This window comes from Oryx dammah, unplaced genomic scaffold (genome assembly GCF_014754425.2).
Source record: "Oryx dammah isolate SB20612 unplaced genomic scaffold, SCBI_Odam_1.1 HiC_scaffold_9, whole genome shotgun sequence".
Lineage (NCBI taxonomy): Eukaryota > Metazoa > Chordata > Mammalia > Artiodactyla > Bovidae > Oryx > Oryx dammah.
The window spans coordinates 7,263,502-7,283,244 of NW_024070193.1; the positions used below are offsets into that span (position 1 = coordinate 7,263,502).

The 19,743-nt window shown below is 49.5% G+C and overlaps 1 protein-coding gene across 6 annotated transcripts in view; it reads right to left on the reverse strand.

Moving 5' to 3' along the window:
• FYCO1 (FYVE and coiled-coil domain autophagy adaptor 1) overlaps positions 1-19,743 on the reverse strand; it is a 79,474-nt gene that overhangs the window by 57,874 nt on the left and 1,857 nt on the right. For 3 of the 6 annotated variants that reach the window (XM_040246797.1, XM_040246796.1, XM_040246792.1), the window contains exons 2-5: positions 11,029-11,171; positions 8,033-8,139; positions 6,165-6,290; positions 2,761-2,867 (exon numbers count right to left, since the gene is read on the reverse strand). In XM_040246797.1, coding sequence (XP_040102731.1) covers positions 2,761-2,867; positions 6,165-6,290; positions 8,033-8,139; positions 11,029-11,083 — 395 coding nt within the window. In that variant the 5' untranslated portion in view covers positions 11,084-11,171. Of the gene's footprint in view, positions 1-2,760; positions 2,868-6,164; positions 6,291-8,032; positions 8,140-11,028; positions 11,172-11,539; positions 11,658-11,679; positions 12,244-12,271; positions 12,655-19,743 lie in introns of those variants that run through there. The other 3 variants (XM_040246794.1, XM_040246793.1, XM_040246795.1) reach the window with 3 other exon arrangements.

Here is a 19,743-nt window from a genome sequence, read left to right on the forward strand (position 1 = left end):
ACAGAAATATACACATCCCAATGTGATTTTCACCACTGAAGTCTGTAACTCTCAAACTCACTCTCCTTTAAGGAATTACTGAAACGAACTAGATGCTTATTTGTTTATTATTTATATCTTATCTATTCCCCCAAAGAATGTGAGAAACCTTAAATTTGAATTACCGTCCAGGAAAGGGCAGTTGTAAGGGAAAGAACACTTCCTTTTCACAAGAAAATCTTGTCTTCTATCCCTTCTGGAGAACGCAATACAGGACACTGAACTCGCTGCTAATTTCTGTCCAGACATGTATTAAAAAAGTCAAAGAACAAAGTATCTCCACTTTGAGGTGGTGGCTGTTTTACTTCATGTGAGACAGTAAGAATTAAAGAGACAACACTGATGAGTTTAATGAGCTACGGGGCTGAGTTCTGGGAACTGGGAGAGACTGTAAGTCAGTTTATGACAGCTGTCACTGAACATCACAACAAAACAACCTTCAAATCAAACGTGCAAAGGTTTTCAACTCACATGAATTCACAAAGCTTAGCACATACAAGAGAAATAAGCATTTACACAAATCTTAAAGGTGACACAAAATGAAACAAAATATTTCCCAATAGTTTTTCTTTAATTCAGAAGTATCTCTCTGATTAACTGGAAGAAGTTCCAGAGGCAGCAGGGCGGCAGAGGTGGGCAGGGCAGCCGGGCAGCCACAGAGGTTCAGCTGACAGGCTCCTAATCTGACATCCTCTCCCGGCTCCACGCGCTCAGTCCTGCTCTACATCCTGTCCTCCTCCCCCTGCTGAGGGGGTGGGAGGGGCATGAGCGGCACGAGGCCCCCCATCTGGTTGCTGTCACAAGCTCCAGGGAGCCCAGACCAACGGGGCCAGCAGTGACTCAGTTTCTCTGGTGAGGCCCCAGGCTCACTGGTGTTAAAGATTTCACAGGTGGTTCTGCGGAGAGGCATGTCTGCCAGCACCAAGGACATGCCATCCACCAGGGGAAAGCAGCTGGCATTACGAGTTCCGAGACCTGAACCCCAGTTTCTGCTCCTCACCTGAGCATCAGTGGGGCCCAGACAGAGGCATCTGGACTCCCTAGGCCTCTGTCTCCCAACCTGTGACAGCGCAGGGCTTCCTGCTTCGTGGGCACCAAGGACTGTGGTCAGGAAGGGGAGGAGAGGATGACAGCTGGAGGCCCCTGCCTGCGCCAGGATGTGGCACAGACAGGCACTGCCACTGCGGCTGCCATTATTGCTATTATAATCTTTAAGTTTATCACACTTGTTTGAGGGCTCCTGAACTTGTTTCAGAGGCCTCCATACACTTTAATGCCTGGTGAAAAGTGTTCAAAAAAATTGTTCACTACAAAAACAATAATTTAAAAAGAAAAAAATGATATATTCCTACCTTTTATTTATCACCTCATGTTCTCATATACTTTCTAATCCTTTTATATATATATATATATATATATATATTTTTTTTTTTTTGCAATTTCTTCATTGTTGTCATTAGGACAGAGAAGATTTGCATTCTTTTTCCTTGATCGTTATATTGTTATTTTCATTGTTGCTATACAGACTTCCTTATTGGAATTTTAAATGATGTCATGCTATGCCATTTAAGCTAATTTGCTGTAATTTTACAGCCCTCTATCATTGGACATGGATGGTTTCCACTTTGTGTACTATAAATAGCATCATAATTTTCTTTGATAGTTGATTTACAAGTACTATGTTAGTTTCACGAGTACAGTAAAGTGATTTGGTTATACACATATATGTACATGAAATTAAAAGACGTCTGCTCCTTGGAAGACAAGTTATGACAAACCTAGACAGCATATTAAAAAGCAGAGACATAGACAACAAAGGTCTATGTAGTCAAAGCTATGGTTTTTCCAATAGTCAAGTACAGATGGGAGAGCTGAACCATAAAGAAGGCTGAGCGCCAAAGAATTGATGCTTTCGAACTGTGATGCTACAGAAGACTCTTGAGACTCCTTTGGATTGCAACAAGATCAAACCAGTCAATCCTAAAGGAAATCAACCAGTCAATCCTAAAGGAAATCAAACCAGTCAATCCTAAAGGAAATCAACCCTGAATATTCATTGGAAGGACTGATGCTAAAGCTAAAACTCCAATACTTTGGCCTCTAAGCCACCAGGGAAGCCTAATACTTTGGCTACCTGATACAAAGAGCCGACCTACTGGAAAAGACCCTGATGCTGGGAAAGACTGAAGGCCAAAGGAGAAAGGGGCAACAGAGGATGAGATGGCTGGATGGCATCACCAACTCAATGGACATGAGTTTGAGCAAGCTCCGGGAGACAGTGAAGGACAGGAAAGCGTGGCGTGCTTTAGTCCATGGGGTCGCAAAGAGTTGGACATAACTTAGCAACTGAACAACAACAATATATGTACATGGCTATATTTTAAAAATTCTTTTCCATTATAGCTTATTACAAGATACTGAATACAGTTCCCTGCATCATACAGTAAATCTTTGATGTTTACTTTATATACAGTACTGTGTATCTGTTAATCCCATACTCTCAGTTTACCTCGCCCCCAGAAGTTTGCTTTCTGTGTCTGTGAGTCTGTTTCAACAGCTTCATAAATAATTCATTCATACTGTTTTTTAGATTCCACATAAGAGATATATGATATTTGTCTTTCTCTGTCCAGCGTAAGTAGTACCATTACTATTCATGAGGGGCCTTCAGGTCATCTCCGAATCACATGCAGGTAAAGCCCAGAACTGTCATGTATTTACCTGGTCACTTTGGTGTTCATGAAGCACTGCTGTAAAGTGTCGGCCAACCTCTGGTGCACCAAGGAGTAGCGAATAAATGCTCTTCCTTTTCCAAGAGATGTTCGGAGCTGGAAAAAGTAGATAAAATAGAAACCAAGAGCCGTTAGCCGAATTCCAAACACAGGCCTCCAAGGATGGCTGGCAAAAACAGAAACAGGGCGGAAAATGCCACCCAGTCCTCCCTACACATAAGGTTCACTCAAGTCCCTCAAAGAACACGGAACATTTGAGAACGTCGCCTCAGGGAAAAAGGCCTAAAGTGTGTGGACATCTTGCAGGCCTCCGTCTGAGAATAATCTGTGGACTCCAGCAAACGTGCCATGGAAGACACAGTCGTAAGAGGCTCAAGCATCTACTGTGGATTCTACTGGAAGATCATTCTTCCTCCTCTGCTCCCTCAGAATCCCTGGGTTTAGAGTCAGAGATGAAAATGGTCTGGTTTAACCTGGAACCTTTAGAAAACAAGCCGGAGATAAATGGAGGGCTCCTCATAGCAGAAGTACCCTTGAGGAGCGAGAGATGGTCTTCGTTTAGCACGTGACTGGGCTGGGTTTTGAAGTGCTGCAGAAAAGGCAAGGTGGCTTGGCTGGAGCCTGTGTGGAAGTGGGAGAGGGAGGGCAAAAGGCAGAGGAGTGTCAGGGGGCTTGGGACGGACGTAACGGCCTCCCCTGCGCCCTCAGGGAACCGTCAGTAAAACCCACACATCTGCCAGTGCTTTCCTGGTGGGATCTCTTTTCAGCTATGCCACCTCACTGGGTTTAGTCAGAAGGTGCCCAGGGGGTGAGGGCAGGGGAGTTTCTAGGTGGACGAGTCACACTGAGGTAATGAAAAATGGATGCAGTTCTGTTTCAATAACCCTGAGGTGGATAGAGGGTCCGGGTGCAGGCCTGCCTTCACAACCTCTTCCCACAGAGAAAAACACGGCTTCTAAAGAGGTTTCTGGCTTGTTGTGATAGAGGTAGGGTAAGCCGGTCAGAGAGCCTGGCCCTAGCAAGACACTTGAGATCAGTATGCAAACCAGGGTTCCTGCTCCCGATGATCCAGCCCCAGCAGCTCAGGGTAACAGGCAGGAGCTCACAACCTGCCAGCTCACCACATGCGCCTGTTCCGTCAGGCACTGGCTCTGACCGGGCTAAGCCAAGACTCACTCCCTCCTCATCTCTTCAAAGGTCACAAGTGTTTACCGTGGTGGCTGGGGGAAGGGAGGCAGTGGTCTGACCAAAAGACGGTCCTAACACTTCACTCTTAAGAGTTCCCTGGACAGTAAGGAGGTCCAACCAGTCAATCCTAAAGGAAATCAACCCTGAATATTCATTGGAAAGACTGATGTTGAAGATGAAACTCCAACACTTTGGCCACCTGATGTGAAAAGCCAACTCGCTGGGAAAGCCCCTGATGCTGGGAAAGACTGAGGGCAGGAGGAGAAGGGGACGACAGAGGAGGAGATGGCTGGATGGCAGCACCGACTCAATGGACGTGAGTCTGAGCAAGCTCTAGGAGATGGTGAAGAACAGGGAAGCCTGGTGTGCTGCAGTCCGTGAGGTCGCAAAGAGTCGGACACGACTTAGTGACTGAACAACGACAACACCCCATCCATCCTATTAAGAAGCTAACCATGGCGCTGGGCTGAGACAGGAGACACGAGGTATGGCCTCCAGCACCAGCATGCTCGAGATGCTGTAAACATCCCGGTTCCCAGCACCTTTAAGCTCAGGGCTCCGTGCGTTCTCATTGCTGAGCTGAGGAAATGACACCACAATATGAGATAGTTTTAAAAAATGAGAAGGTGTGAAACCTCATAAGACATTTCTGTAAGACATTTCTCCATGTGAGTTTTGTGGGTCTGGGGTACAGCCAAGGGGGTTGGAAATGAAGGTGGTAGCAGCAGCCTGACCCACTGGCTTTGTAAAATCCACCATGGCATGTCCACAGCGAGTGGATCCCGACAGATGCTCGGGGAGAATGACATCCCCACATCCAAATGCTTTTCCACTTATGAGTGAGGTGAGAACAAAGTGCTCAGCGGTGACAACCAGGGACCCAGGCAGCTGAGAACAGCTGAGCAAGGCATCGTGAAGTGAAGCGTATTGGTCACACACACACATCCACACCCAGGTCCCGCTGAATCTGAAAAAAAACCCCACATAACAGTTCATATCTGTAAGCTCCCAAGGAAGAGGCCTGCCCTTATTAATAAATGGCCACAGTAACAGCACTTAGAACATTTAAAGGTGAACATTTGAGGCTACATTTTAAGTCAAGCCTATTAACCGAATCCATTATAAGTGTGAAAGGAGTTATGTTAAAAGGTCTTTTTAAACATCCTATGGGGAAGGGAACAACAACAGTTCCTTTGTATAGCAAATGAAGATACTGCATTGCCTTTTTTTAAGAACTTTTTGAGACCACGGGTCCACTTTCATCATTCAATACCTTAAGTTTTGTTAGCATCTAATCAAAACTCACTGCACCACATAGGGAAGCAATACAACACTTCAGCATGTACCTGAGTGTGCCACCAGGCACGATGTCACAAGGCCTGTCTGTACATCTGGACATTAAACCAATTCCTCTGAGCCAGGATCTTCCCTCATTTTCTCAGCTGTCAGAAGGTATAGCAGCTGGAAGATGCCCAGCCCTCAGTGTCCACATGTCTAACGCTGTCATTCTCTATGAGAAGAAACCTACCCGGCTCCAGGTGGCACAGCTGAGGAGTCCTTCCCAGGGCACATGACCCTGTGGCCTTTGTGGGAGGCCAGCCAAGGAGCATGTGCTCTGATTTTAAAGGGACCTTAGACTTACTGATGAGATCCCGAAAAGAAAGATGAAATGTATAAACCTCCTGTTTCAAATCTAGGTGGATTCCCTAATGTGCAAAGTTATTCACTAACAGATGGACTCGACTGATGAGACAGAGAATGTGTGCTGCTGTTGATCCGGAGTTTTATCAAACAGCAAAGCAATGGCATTCTGCTCTTGGGGGGCTTAGAACTTAATGTGGGAAGTTGCTTACTGCTGGCATTTTAAGAAATGTCTCTCGAGATCCTACTTCACTCTCTTCATCTCAAATCCAAGTTTTCTGGGCATAGAGAAAGTAGCCTTAGCAAACTGTAAGGATTTTCTTTAAGAAACCAATTCTTCAAAAAAAAGGTGAAGGTATCCTGTGCTGTCCATCTCTTTGTGGGTACCACGAGCAGACTGCAATGGGAACAGCCCACCCTGTGAGGTGGCGTGTGGGCTGGGGTCTCACACACAGTCTGGACTCAGCCACTCTTTGGCGTGGTAAACGCTCACCTGGCAGGCTTCTGTGAGAGAGGCTTACGCCAGAGAGGGGAAGAGGTGAGATCATTGGTTGTTTCGCTCACCTCCGAGATGGACTTGACGAATCGGATCCCATCGTTTGCACCCTTCACCTTGGCCAGGCAGGCACAGAAGTAATCCCAGTAGTCCTTCCTGTTGCCCAGGAGGGTGGCCTTCTCTTTCTGATCGAACTGGGCAGAGAAAGGAGAGAGAGAATGTTCAAACACACTGCTGTTTATCCCACCATTTAATGATGGGTAACAATAACAGCTTCTTAGTTGCCTGGCACTGAGTGAGGCTCTTTATTGGCATTATTTTTACTTACTGGTGAATAAGGGTGTCTTAGTCCCCAGTTTATAGGTGAGGAAACAGACTAGGAGAGGTTAAGCAACTAGCTCAAGGTCATACGACCAGTGAGATTCAGGAATAACAGGCCCCCAAAGTGACCTCTGTGCATAGAGCTGGGTGGAAGACTCCAAAGGTGCTATTAACACATGGGAAAGAAATGCAAGAGAAAAGTTCCAGGGCAACATGAAGAGTTATTAACAATGTCTCGACATAGGGAAATGTGTTAGTGACATCTTACCCCAGTTACGCAACTCAAGTTTCAGTACTGTTTTAATATACATAGAATAAATCCAAATAAATGTCAGCCCTGAATCATTTCAAAACCCAAACCAAAATGGGTGAATTCAGGGGAAAAAAAAAAAAAAGCCCATTAATATTTCCACAGTATAAAACAACAGAACCAGTTGAAAAGGCATGTGAAAGGTGAGACCTCAACACCTTTCTCCAGTGGGCTGCGACACCTCCTCCAGTGGGCTCTCATGCCATACGCTCTGGTGGGAGGCGACGCTGCAGACTTATGGTGTTCAAATGATAGAGGGTATCTTCCTGTAACCTAATGTTCTATGGCATTTTTTCTGATTATTAAACATGTGCATACATCATTAGGAGGTCTGGATAAGACAAACTAAAATAGAAAAGAAAAAATTATAATGCCTAACACCATCACCCTGAGATAAGTTCTGTTACTGTATTGGTCCATTCCCTTCCTACCTATTGTAGTTGCCTATGTATTTCCACATCTGCAGGCTCTCTAGATCTGTGCTTCTTGAACCGAGCAGATAAAAGCTCGGTTATACAGTGGATGTGTTAAAAGCAAGCTTCCTGGGCTGACCTCAGAGATCCTGATTCAGCAGGTCAAGGTGGGAACCAAGAGGGTACTTCTGCCTTGCTCTCAGGTGACGCAGATGCTTCTGGTCTATGACCACACTTTGAGGAGCAAGGCTCTAAAATGGGGACTTCTGGATAGTCTTCAGAGGGCCCACAGCCTCCTGGAAAACGTGTGACCAGGTATGTATGACTATGTTTGGGGAAAGAGTCCATAGCTTTCAGTGGGATGCCAAAGGGTATATGGGCTTGCCCCAAAGTGAAGATCTCTGCTATACAGAGACCCTGTGACCTGCACTAAGAGGATGTACGTCTCTGAAGTGGAGCGACAGTCGCTCAGTCGTCTCCGACTCTTTGTGACTCCATGGACTGTAGCCTGCCAGGCTCCTCTGTCCATGGACTTTTCCAGGCAAGAATACTGGAGCGGGTAGCTGTTCCCCTCTGCAGGGGATCTCCCTGACTCAGGAATCGAACCTGTATCTGCTGCATTGCAGGTGGATTCTTTACCAGCTGAGCTACCAGGGAAGCCAAAATCTCTGAAGAAGGCTCTCAATTCCCAACACCATACTAAGGGGCTACAATCTGATTCCCCAGAGGATCACACTTGGACAGTGGGGACGGCTCTGACCTTCAGTCCAACCAGGAGGGCTCGACAGCTCCACTGAGCTTTCGGAGCTGCGCCCTGTGCATTGATGAGGCAGCCAAGAGGGAGACAAGAGACAACAGAGCAGAAAAGCAACACACGATGGGAGTCACTTACTTGGAGGAGGTACTCAAGTTTATAAGAAAACTTATGCAAGTTGGTGCTGTCATCTGTGATGGGTTCCCCTGCTTCCTTAGATTCTCTGCTTAGTTCTGTCACAGCATCTTTAAGACAACAAACAGGAACATGTAACCAGATGGAGGCTGGCCTCAGAGAGAGCAGCAGGATGACCCGGGGCAGCAGGAGTAAGTGGCCCCCGATGGCAAAGCATTGAGCACACGCGGGGTGCTGCGTAAGCATCCGTGGGCTGGAGCTCCGGGTCAGAAGGCACGAGGCTGTCCTGAGAGCCCACAGGTACTTTATGACAGCTTGCTGACTCGGCACCTTTCTCGGTTGGCCCCATAAGCCCACCAAGGCCTCATAACTTGCAAGCAGTATTTGGACAAAACGTCCGCTGCATGGACGAGTTCTACAGCAGTCCCTAACACAGACTTCCTGAGGGCTTTATCCTCTCCCCACCGTGTTTCTCGTCCCTCACTATAACCCCACTGCTCAGTACAGGTGGATCCAGGCTTCCTGAGGACCCAGAATGTACAAACAGTGGTCATGACAACAGTAGCAAGAGCGACACCACCATCTGCTTCTGCCAACTGAGTGCCGCTTAGGGGCCAGACCTCTGTGCGTCTTCCTTATTCAACAGAGCGCTGTGAGGCAGGATTTGCTTTATTTCAACAAATCTAAGATGCAATTGATTTTCAGATGAGCCCAACTTCATAGCTGTTAAAATGTGAAGAAAAAAAAAATGGTACAAGGCAGAATTGACAAAGGGGGGCATTTTCATCCCCATTTTACAGACGAGGCACTCACAGAGAGGTCAGAGCACTTGGCCAAAGATTAAGGGTGGCAAACAGCAGAGCTGGGACAAGAACCCTGGTTCTCTCAAGAGAATCCTGGTTCTGACCCCAGGGGTCCTCTCTTCACTTCTAAGACAATTTACCTCCCAATGAAGGAAACGAGGAAAAACCCCTCTCACTCTCACTCACAGCCCTTCTGTGGGACAGAGGGACTGTCAGAAGGTGGGTCTGCTTTAGACCCTGAGAAAAACGTCCCCAGCACAGATGGTCTGGGACATGCAGGACAAAACTGCCTTCACTGACAATTCTTGAAAGAAAAGGCGCCGTTAGAAAGCAGATGTGCCCAAGACTGAAGCTGGGCCTGAGCTGCTAGAAGTTGACCAACTCGGACCCCTCGGGTCAAGAGAGCCAACAGCAAAGAGGTTCTTTGGGACTGAGTCTCACAACACGTGACCAATGTCCGGTGTGCCCGACAAGAAGCATTTGCTGTGGGGGCTCTGAGGGCCAGGGGCCAGGGACCGGGAAGGACACAGAGCCGTCCTCCTCCACCCTCAGGCAGGGGCAAAGCTCACAGCCTGACGTGGGAACTCCTGAAATGCAGAAAGAAGGAGCCTTGGATATGGAATATGAAATTTCCTGCTCTGAACTCTGACCGTTACCAACAGATGAAAGGCAAGGGTCTTGAAAAAGTGTGATGCCTTTTGAATCTTCCCACTGAGGTGCTCTGAGCGCTGCGTACTGGACACTGGGATGACCTGGGGCGTGGGAGACGACAGACAAGGACAGCTCGTGGGGTGGAAAAGGGCGACTGAACAAAAGCTGATGCCTGTCCTCTTCCCTGGATCACGAGCTCTGCCACGGCTCCTCCAATCAGGACCCCCAGGTCCCAGAGCCAACGTGAGACCCGGAGACTGAAACACAGAGAAGACGGTCTGCTTCGTGGAGAAGGCTCTGAAGACCAGGGCAAACTCAGGTTTACAGGGACTGTCACTCTACTTTCTGTGTGTATGTGCACGTATATGCGTGTGTGCAGATTTAAAAAGAAAAGAGGCATCTCACATTGCAGCTGGACGTGGACTGGTGTGGTTAAGAGCACAGCCCATGGCACCAGCTGTGTGTGCAAACCTAGGCTCTGACAGGATATGTGACCTTAGGCAAGTCTCTTAGCCTCTCTGTGTCTGTTTCTACATCTGCAAAATGGGAACGAAATGGTTCCTGCCTCACAGGACCAAACGTGAGGACACAGTGAGTTATTATCTATGAGACTCGTGCCTGGCACAGTGAAATGCCACGTAATCATCAGCTAGCAGAGGCCCAAAGCTCTACATAAATAGGAGATAAGCCTGAGAAAGTGATTTTTATCTCATCCAGTTGTGACCCTCACACTCCTGCGGCCTCCACTGGCCTGGAGCGACTGCAGCTGCTTATCACAGGTCTGAGCAGTTAGGAGCCTGGGCCTTGAGTTTATTAGGAGTGTCACCAGGGCCCCTGTGACGTGGAGGAAGGGGGTACAGCACATGTGCCGGTGCTCCAGAGAGGCTCACAAGACCTGCCCTGGTGATCCACGAGGGATGGAAAACTTGCTAAACCTCTGACCCTCGGGATGGCACCTACAAGGTGGCCTTGGGCCCTGGACTCCACAGTCAGTAGAGAACGCAGCCCATTCCTCCAAGCCTGCTCTCCTCACACGCACCCCCGGCCGCTCTCTGTGCAGCCAAGGCCCACGAGCCGGCCTCTCTTGCTGGGCAACACTGAGCTCAGGAAAGGCCGGGAGGCAGCAGGCCCAACTGGAGTGAGTTCACCCGGGACCAGGTGGAAGAGCAAAACAAGAAAGGCAGGTATGTCGTCTTCCTACTCAGAGGGCGGGTGAATACTCCTTCACAGGGGAGCCAACTCCAGCATTGCCCAATGGTGTGTGTACACACACACGCATAGACACACACACACTACAGTCAGACACAAAAAGGGGCATCTGGTTTTGTCTACACACTGCCTCTACAGTTTCAGCAAGGAGGGCCAGGCAAGTTCTTCCAGCCGCACACGTGGTGGACATCTGAGCCCCAAATGTCTCAGTGATGTGTGCCGAGGGCTCCGATTACCATCGGTGTAAACAGATCACAGGGCTGAAACTCAAGCCGCCCCGGCAAAGCACAGCCACAGCTCCCTCAGCGCCAAGCTCGGGGTGCCCTGCGGCCGTACCTTGTAAATCGCGGATGACTCTCTGCAGCTGGCTCTCGCCGCTGGTGGACGCCATGGTGACCCTGAGCGTCTGGGGCCACCTTTCCTGGCTGCGCGCTTCCTGCCCGGGGCCGCTCAGCAGCGGTCAGACTCCACGGTGGCACCTGCATGGGGAGGAGGCCGTGGAGGAAGGGGTCACAGACAGACTTAAAGTCAGCAGGAGAGGGACGCTGCTCCGGGAGCAACGGAACCCCGTCTGGGAGTCTCCTCTGAACGGGAAGGGCTAGACCCTTCTGTGTGAGCCTTGTTCTGATACACTTACATACTCTGAGACACTTACATTCAGGAACAATAACCTGGTTTGGGCTTCAGAAGAAACGAGATCAACTAAATAGCGCCACCTATTCTTCCGAGCTCCCCTCCCAGGCCACCCTCTTAGGCAGGCCTACCTCACTTTCCACCTTTAAAAACCTCCCAGCGCTCCCCTCACCCTGCTACACCAAGGCCAGAACTAGTCCAGCCCCCCACTCACTGCAGCTAGGCCTGAGGTGCGGCCATTCCAGTTCCGCCTCCTCGATGCCCGGCCCCACGCCCTCCCAGGCTGCTTTTGGAAGAAGGGCTGGGAAGCTCTGGCCAGCAGCAGCCGTGGAGGGAGAGGCTGAGGACACATACCCTCAGGGCTTCTGGACCAAGGAGAGCCTGGCTTGCCTCTCGGGGGGGTCTGTGGCCTCCAGCCGCTCAGCGTCCGGCTCAGCCGGGAAGGGTAGACACCAGGGGCTACCGGGGGCCTGCACAGCCAAGGGACATGTCTATTTTAAGCGTGGCTAGTCCTCTCACGGCTGGTGAGTCCCGAGTTACCAGCGCTACTTGGGCAGCTGCTGAAGGGATGTCAGGACACAGTGGTGGCGGGAGACCAAAAAAGAGGAGGCGATCCAAGCAGCGTCAGAAGGAGGTGTGGACGTGCACGTGGACACCAACGAATCCTCCTTCCAGAACCTCTAGTCCTTGCCTCAGATGGCCGATGCAAAGGCGTTAACGTTTGCTGGCAAAATCAGCTGGCAAGACGAGAGGTGGCCAGAGTAGCCACCTGTGCACTGGGCTTGCGAGGTGCTTTACACACTCAGTCATTTTAATCCTCAGCAGTACCCTGGGGCTGGGGGCGGGGCAGACAACGTGCAAGGGAGAACCTGGGTGCAGAGAAGCTGTGTAACTCGTCTATGGCCTGGGCCAGCAGGGAGGGGAACGCTGGTCAGTCTGAACTCACCCCCTTTAGCTCCACACGGAGCCACGGTCACTCCAGCAAATGCCAGCCTTCCACTGGCTTCTGGGAGCTGCTCTGAACTCCAGGGCCTCTCAAGTGTGCCGCCAGCCTGAGCGTTTCAAACACGAGCTGGCCCACATGCTCCCGTCACCCTCACTACTCCAGGAGAAAAGGCAGGAGGAAAAACGGTTGAGAACTCCAAGTTCCCAATATTTACAAAAGCATTCCAGGTCAGCCTGGGGCGCAGGGAGGGGCTGTCATGGCGCAGGTGTCCCGAGGCCTATTTTTAACTCACAAGCCAGCGTGGCTGTGACTCAGGGAAAACAAGGCCCAAAGAGGGCTTCTCCGGCCTAGGAGGAACTAGACAGCCAGCACCACACCCCCAGGAATCTCAGACACAGAGCCCCAGAGGGTCATGGGACCCACAGACTCTGCCAAAGTCTCCAGTAAAAGTGCTGGCACCCCACCCTCAAAGCGAGGGTAGGCTGGGTTACCAGAAGCCAGCCTCCCTTCCCTGGGCGGCTCTCTGGGCCCCTGCTGAACACAAAGCCCAAGCAGGGACCAGCCAGGGCCCTAGAGAGCAGCAGCCCAGGATGGGTCAGACTTGCGAAGAGGCCCTGCTGCCTGGGAGACACTCGGCGCCTCCCAGCAAGGAGGAGACTGTCGAGGACCACCACTGTCAACGCACAGCTGCCCAGCACCGCCCTGCCAAGTTCAGTCTGGGGTTTCAGGGCACACAGGAACCATCCAGTCCTGGAGGAGCTCGGCTGTGCGCCGACAAGACAGACAGGAAAGCGTTTAGATATGCAGATAAAGCAGAAGAGGTCCACGCAGAGATTCCAATGAAAAGTTATGAACACTCAGTTAGGAGAGGGAATGAACGAGGGATACACACAACACATGACGTCTGCCAAGTGAAAGAAGCCAGACTGAAAAGCCATCTACTTTACAATTCCATGTGCCTGCTATTCTTACAAAGGGGAAACTCTGGGGCGAAATCAGACCTACGGCTGCCAAGGACAGATGGGAAAGGGAGGGTCTGACTACAGGAGAACATGCAGAAATCTGGGGAGCAATTCTGTTCTGTCTTGATTATGGTGGTGGCTACGTGACTGTGTACATTTGACAAACTTGTGTCAAACCTCACTTACTGTGCGTTTTATCTCAACAAAAAAAACAGCAGCACTGGGACGAATTTAACAAGATGCAATGGGACCCAAGGAAGGGAACGTTCATTCCACTTAGGGAAGGGAGAGTGTGGTGGACACTCTGTGATGGCAACTGGGTTGGGCGAGGCCTGAAAAATGAATAGGAGGTCATCAAAGAGGCCCGAGGAGGAAAGGGCGTGACAGGTGTCGAGGCCACGTCTGCACCTGCATGCCTCTTATTCGATTATGGTCAACAGAGAGCCTTGTAGCTTCGGCGGGAAATGACCTTGAAAGGTGATGACCTGGAGAGTCCACTGGGTCTGTGTGCATACTGAGAGCTGGAGGAGACCCGAACATGAGGGGGAGGGCGGAACCCGAGAGGAAGTCCCGACAACCACACGCTCCGAGTCACCTCATCCAGGCTGGGATATCACACGAACCATACAACCAACCTCGATTTCCTAGAAACCAGCCCTCTTTGGAGCGTGGCACAAGGGCAACAGTGTCCGTAAACCAAACTGGCGTCTTGGCAGGGAGAGCCTGACCAGACAGAAACATGCTCCTTCTGGACCTCCTGGTGCTTTGGTGAAGCTGCAGTGTCAGCCCGAGCCCAGGAGGCCTTCTCTGCCTGAACCCTGGCGTGCCCCCTCTGCCAAGGCCAAGCTCCCAGGTCCTGGGGCGAGCTGTGCCCAAGCACTGATTGCACAAGTTGGTTTTCCCAAGAGCCTGCATCACCACCAAGGTAAAAGCCCTGAGAAACTGTTGCTGGGTCTATAGGTCACAGCAGGCTTCCCCACATGGCTGTGGGTCGCCATCTCCCAAGGTTTCAGGAAGCAAATGGTCTCCATAGGAATGCTAGTGTCATGGATTTGAAAGAATGACTCTCAGTACTCTGGCCTCCCTTTTCCTGATCCTGAGGTTATTACTGAACAAAAGACAGAATGGGGGCAGTCCCCCTCCATCTATGTCCTTGTATCTCTAGACGAGCCTGCCCTTTGGCTTATGGATGAGCTGTTTTTAAGCCCAACACTTCTGACACCAAATGTGTGGTTCTCCCCCATACCAATATCTAGTTATCACCACTGGGTGAAAACTCAATTCAATTCGTTTTCTTTCTGTTCATGCCACATGGCTTATGGGATCTTAGTTCCCTGACCAGGGATCAAACGCAGGCCTTCAGCACTGAAAGCTCGGAGTCCTAATCCCTGGGCCACCAGGGAAGTCCCTCAATTCAACTCTAACTAACTAACTCTAATTCTGACTCTGGAGTCAGTGCAGACCCCACACATTAAGGGTTCAGTCCACAAGACTGCCCAGGCTTCAGACACCAGTCACAAGTCCCAGTACCTGTCACTGCCTGTACTTCTGACCACCCTCTGTCATCCCCTTCTCCTCCCACCTTTAATCTTTCCCAGCATCAAGGTCTTTTCCAATGAGTCAGTTCTTCACATCAGGTGGCCAAAGGATTGAAGCTTCAGCTTCAGCATCAGTCCTCCCAATGAATATTCACCACTGATTTCCTTTAGGACTGACTGGTTTGATCTGCTTGCAGACCAAGGGACGCACAGGAGTCTTCTCCAACACCGCGGTTCAAAAGGATCAGCTCTTCAGTGCTCAGCTTTATGGTCCAACTCTCACATCCATACATGACTACTGGAAAAACTATGGATCTATTCATGACTAGATGGACCTTTGTCAGCAAAGTAATGTCTCTGCTTTTTAATATGCTATCTAGGCTAGTCATAACTCTTCTTCCAAGGAGCAAGCATCTTTTAATTTCATGGCTGCAGTCACCATCTGCAATGATTTTGGAGCCCGGAAAATAAAGTCTGTCACTGTTTCCCCGCCTATTTGCCATGAAGTGCTGGGACCAGCTGCCATGATCTTTGTTTTTTGAATGTTGGGTTTTAAGCCAGCTTTTTCACTTTCTCCTTTCACTTTTATCAAGAGGCTCTTCAGTTCCTCTTCACTTTCTGCCATAAGGGTGGTGTCATCTGCATACCTGAGGTTATTGGTATTTCTCCCGGCAATCTCAATTCCAGCTTGTGCTTCATCCAGCCTGGCATTTCTCATGACATACTCTGCACAGAAGTTAAATAAGCAGGGTGACAATATACAGCCTTGACGCACTCCTTTCCTGATTTGAAACCAGTCTGTTGTTCCATGCCCAGTTCTAACTGTTGCTTCCTGATCTGCATACAGATTTCTCAGGAGGCAGGTAAGCTGGTCTGGTATTCTCATCTCTTGAAGAATTTTCCACAGTTTGTTGTGATCCACACAGTCAAAGGCTTTGGCGAAGTCAATAAAGCAGAAGTAGATGTTTTTCCGGAATTCTCTTGCTTTTTCTATGATCCAACGAATGTTGGCAATTTGATCTCTGGTTCCTCTGCCTTTTCTAAATCCAGCTGGAACATCTAGAAGTTCTCAGTTCACATATTGTTGAAGCCTCGCTTGGAAAATTTTGAGCATTTTATTACTTAATGTACGACTGATGAAATCACTGGCTACTGGTGATTAACTCCACCTTCAGCCCTTCTGAAGCGAGGTCTAAGGATGGGGCTGAAAGTCCTCTAGCAACCAGCCCTTACCAAGACACCACCTATCCAGGGGCCCAGGAAGAGTCAACCTTACTAGCATAAACCGCCTGTGTGGTTGAAAGGGTTTTGTTTTGAATAACAAAGGACACTCCTATTACTCAGGAAATTCCAAGAGTATTAGAAGTTCTGTGCTAGGAACCAGGGACAGAGACCAAATATGTGTTTCTTACTATATCGCGGGGATCCCAGACTTCTGGCATGAACCAGCATGGTCCTGACCTCTACAACCCACTGCAAACTGCTCTCCTAACTTGGGAGACACTCAGAGATTGCTCTGTCCACACACCATGGGCTCCAGGCCTCCAGCACCTTGCAAGACCCCCACAGTGCAAATCACCTCCAGGAACCCAGGATCCTTGCTGATGACATTGTAAACACCTCCTTCACCAGTTTCTGGCAAGCTCTTTCAAATACCAGAGAAATTTATTTTATAAAATTTGAGGGAACAGTGGAGTCTCTTGCCAACAACACAAAATTAGGTTTAAGCTTATCCAGAATGTCTGAAAGCATCCAATCTTCTGATAAAGACAAAAAGGGGCTAAACACATTTTTAAAAATTCTTATTTATTACCTGGGACTACTGCCTGGCTTCCAAGTCACAACCGAGGTATTATTTTAGAGATGAAGGACCTTCCTCGACTTCCAAATTCCTCCCACACCTGCCCAGTTGCCCTAATGCCTTAAACAACAGAGACAGCAGTTCAACCTCAAATTAAGATACAAAGACGCTGACTCATATAAACTTTTTCACATTATGGTACAAATGACTAATACTCCTAATGTTGCCCAGAAGCTGACTCTGGCAGGAACAACACCGTGCCAACTGGAAATGGGCACTTGCCATCTGCCTCTGCAAGGATTAAGTCACTCTAACCACTGCAGTCATTGACCTTCAACACATTCTGACTGGAGTTCAGGATGGAGATCAGGAATGAGGCACTCTGTACTCTGGGAAACTAGCAGAACAGGCCTGCAGATAGGTATGAACAGATATTTTCAGGAGGAGATTTTATGAGCCCAAATCCTTACATCTTCTCATATCTAGAAAAGCACTAGGTCGTTCACAGTGACACCTGCTGCTTGTGACTAGTTGCAAGCCTTTGCAAAATGTGTGCTTGACTGTGTGCACCCCCTTTCACTAAAATCATATATAGTACTGACCTTAGCCGCTACCTCTGTGGAGCAGTTCCTCAGAGCTACCTGAGAGGCCTGAGATGCTGTCTCCCAGGCTAAACTTCTTATTTTGCCCCAGGTAAAACTTAACTCATAACTCTCACATTGTGTATATATATTTTTTCAGTCCACAACAGCATCTGAGTAGCCATGTTGGGAAAGACGGATGAGAAAGGGAGGAGAAGTTGTGGGCACAGGAGACAACCTTGCCCGGCCTGCCGGATTTGCTGTACTTGCTCCCAACACAACAGCTAAGATATGACCCAGACAGGGCACCATACAGCGGGCTCTTCCCTGACTCCTGGTCAAGGTGGAGCATACCAGTGGTCAATTCCACACTGACCAGGAAAGAATGTGAACGAGGACAGTTCGGACCAGTCAAAAGCAAAAAACTCTTTCTGAAGAGTCCATTGCCTTGACTGGCTTCAGGTCACCCAACAGCGTCTATCAGTTACCACCTATGGGAAGCGGGGTGCTTGGCTGGTACCTGCAGCTGTGAAGGCCTGGAGGTCTTGGGGTCAGTCAGCGCTGAAGCAGTCAGTGGGCAGGCAAGTTGCCCTCTCCAGGGCTTCAAGACAGTGCCTAGGAGAGTGCTGGAGAGCCTGTCAGAGGCCAGTTCAGAGGCTGATGCTTCAACGCACGTGAACAAAGCCTCATTGGGTGACCCAATTATGTCTGAAGACTTACAGTTAAAGCACTGACTAACTGCGGGGCCTGGGTCATCTAGCCCAAACACTCACCCCTCATAGTCATCTCTTCTTTCTTAAAGGAAATGACGACTTGAGCCTTGGCCATCACTTCTTGCACCCTTTCTTGGACCCCTCCCTCCCACCAATAATTTCAGATTTCTTGGTCACTCCTCCTAGAACAAAACTGGCCCTAATTCCAGTTGGCTGACCCAGGAGAACGGGTCAAGAGGGACTTGGGGGTGTGAGGTGCTGCTTCTGGGCTTGGAAAAAGCAGTCTTTTTTAGGAAGGGGGGCCGTTGCTCAGGAAGGAGCCATACACCCATACTTGGGGGTGCAGGGCCAATGTGTGGCCACTGGAAATCCCAGAGGAAACATCCGGAACCCTATTCGGAAGGCCGAATCAGGTTCACCTTGTGAAATGGCCTTTCCCTCTTGTGCACCAAGTCATGCAGTAACGATCATGCCATGACTGTGGGAAACCCACGGCAGCTTTGGTTCAAACTATTTTGAGGCAATTTTAGCCTATCTGTCTTCGGGAAGTATTCTCACCTCTTCCTACGTGTGTGTGTGTGTACATGTGTGTGTTTTCATATGCAGTGTAGAGAGGTATTACCCTTTACCTTCCTCCACAGAGAAGATGGGCAAGGAGAAGAAGAGACATTCTCCGTGGCTACCTTTGGTTGAGGCTGCTAAGCCCTGCTCTTGACCCAGGCTGCAGATGCCCTGGAAAAAGCACGTGGGGCTACAGTTCCTTCCAGCTCCACAGAAGCCACCGCCTCTGATTTAGCTTCCAGCCCACCCTGCCCCTCTCGCAGGGATTCTCTTGGCCTATCCCTCTGCAGACCAACGTCTTGCTTGGAATGCTTTTTCCCTTCAGTTTTTCCTTTGGATTCCAAGGGTTCCCCTAACCTGGTTTTCTGCCCCGGGTCAAGCTGTAGTACTCCAGTGCCTGCCCTTGGGCCTGGAACCAGCCACACGGCCACAGATTCTGCTTAAGTCTGTCCTCAGAAACACACTGACACACACATCCTCATCCCTGCAGAGGAGCTGGCCCAACTAGAAACAGGCACCTGTGTTCTTTCAAATGCCACAGAGACATCTGTGAACAGGAAGGGCCATTGGCAGCCACTAAAACCAACAGGAGAACTGGCTCCAAAGTGAGGAAGAGGGGAAAACCACCTTCTACCCCACATAGCACGGCCCTGTCGTCTTGATTTTCTGAAAGTCGGGGAGCCCATGTGTGCGGAGGCGACGCTCTTAAGGGGAGAGTATAGTGACACCTCTAAAAACAGCAGGATAAACACAGAACCATGGAAACAGTTCAAAACTCACCCTACTGATTTATTTAGTTATTCAAACAGATGCTATTAAACCAAGAGCTTTAAAAACAAGCAAAAACAGAACCTGGCATTGAGATCACAAACGGGAAATACTGTTTATCTTTTGAGCAACACAGTAGCATTCAGCAGATGAGCAGGATCAGCAGGTGAGCAGATGCTGACAAGGCCAAACTCCATCTGTGCTCACAGGAGGCTGCTGGTGAATGAACCCTACCTGCTCTGCTGCCTGGGCCTGCTCTAGCGAGTGGGGCTCCAGCCTATGAGTTCCATCAGTGATCTGCACCACAGCACCACAGCCTGACAATATGCTGCCTCGGTCTCAGGATTAAAGACACTCTGGTTTGGAGTCACCAAAGTTGTCCTTGGAATCACCAGAAAACACAGGTTACCCATTATCCAAGCCTCTCTCCTAAAGGGAACAGGGGGCCTGCCATTTCTTGAGTGCCTACTGCCTGTTCTAGAGGTAGCAGCCCACAGCCTCAGTGAGCAACACAGGAAAAAATCACCAGTGGCTCTGATCTTGTGCTG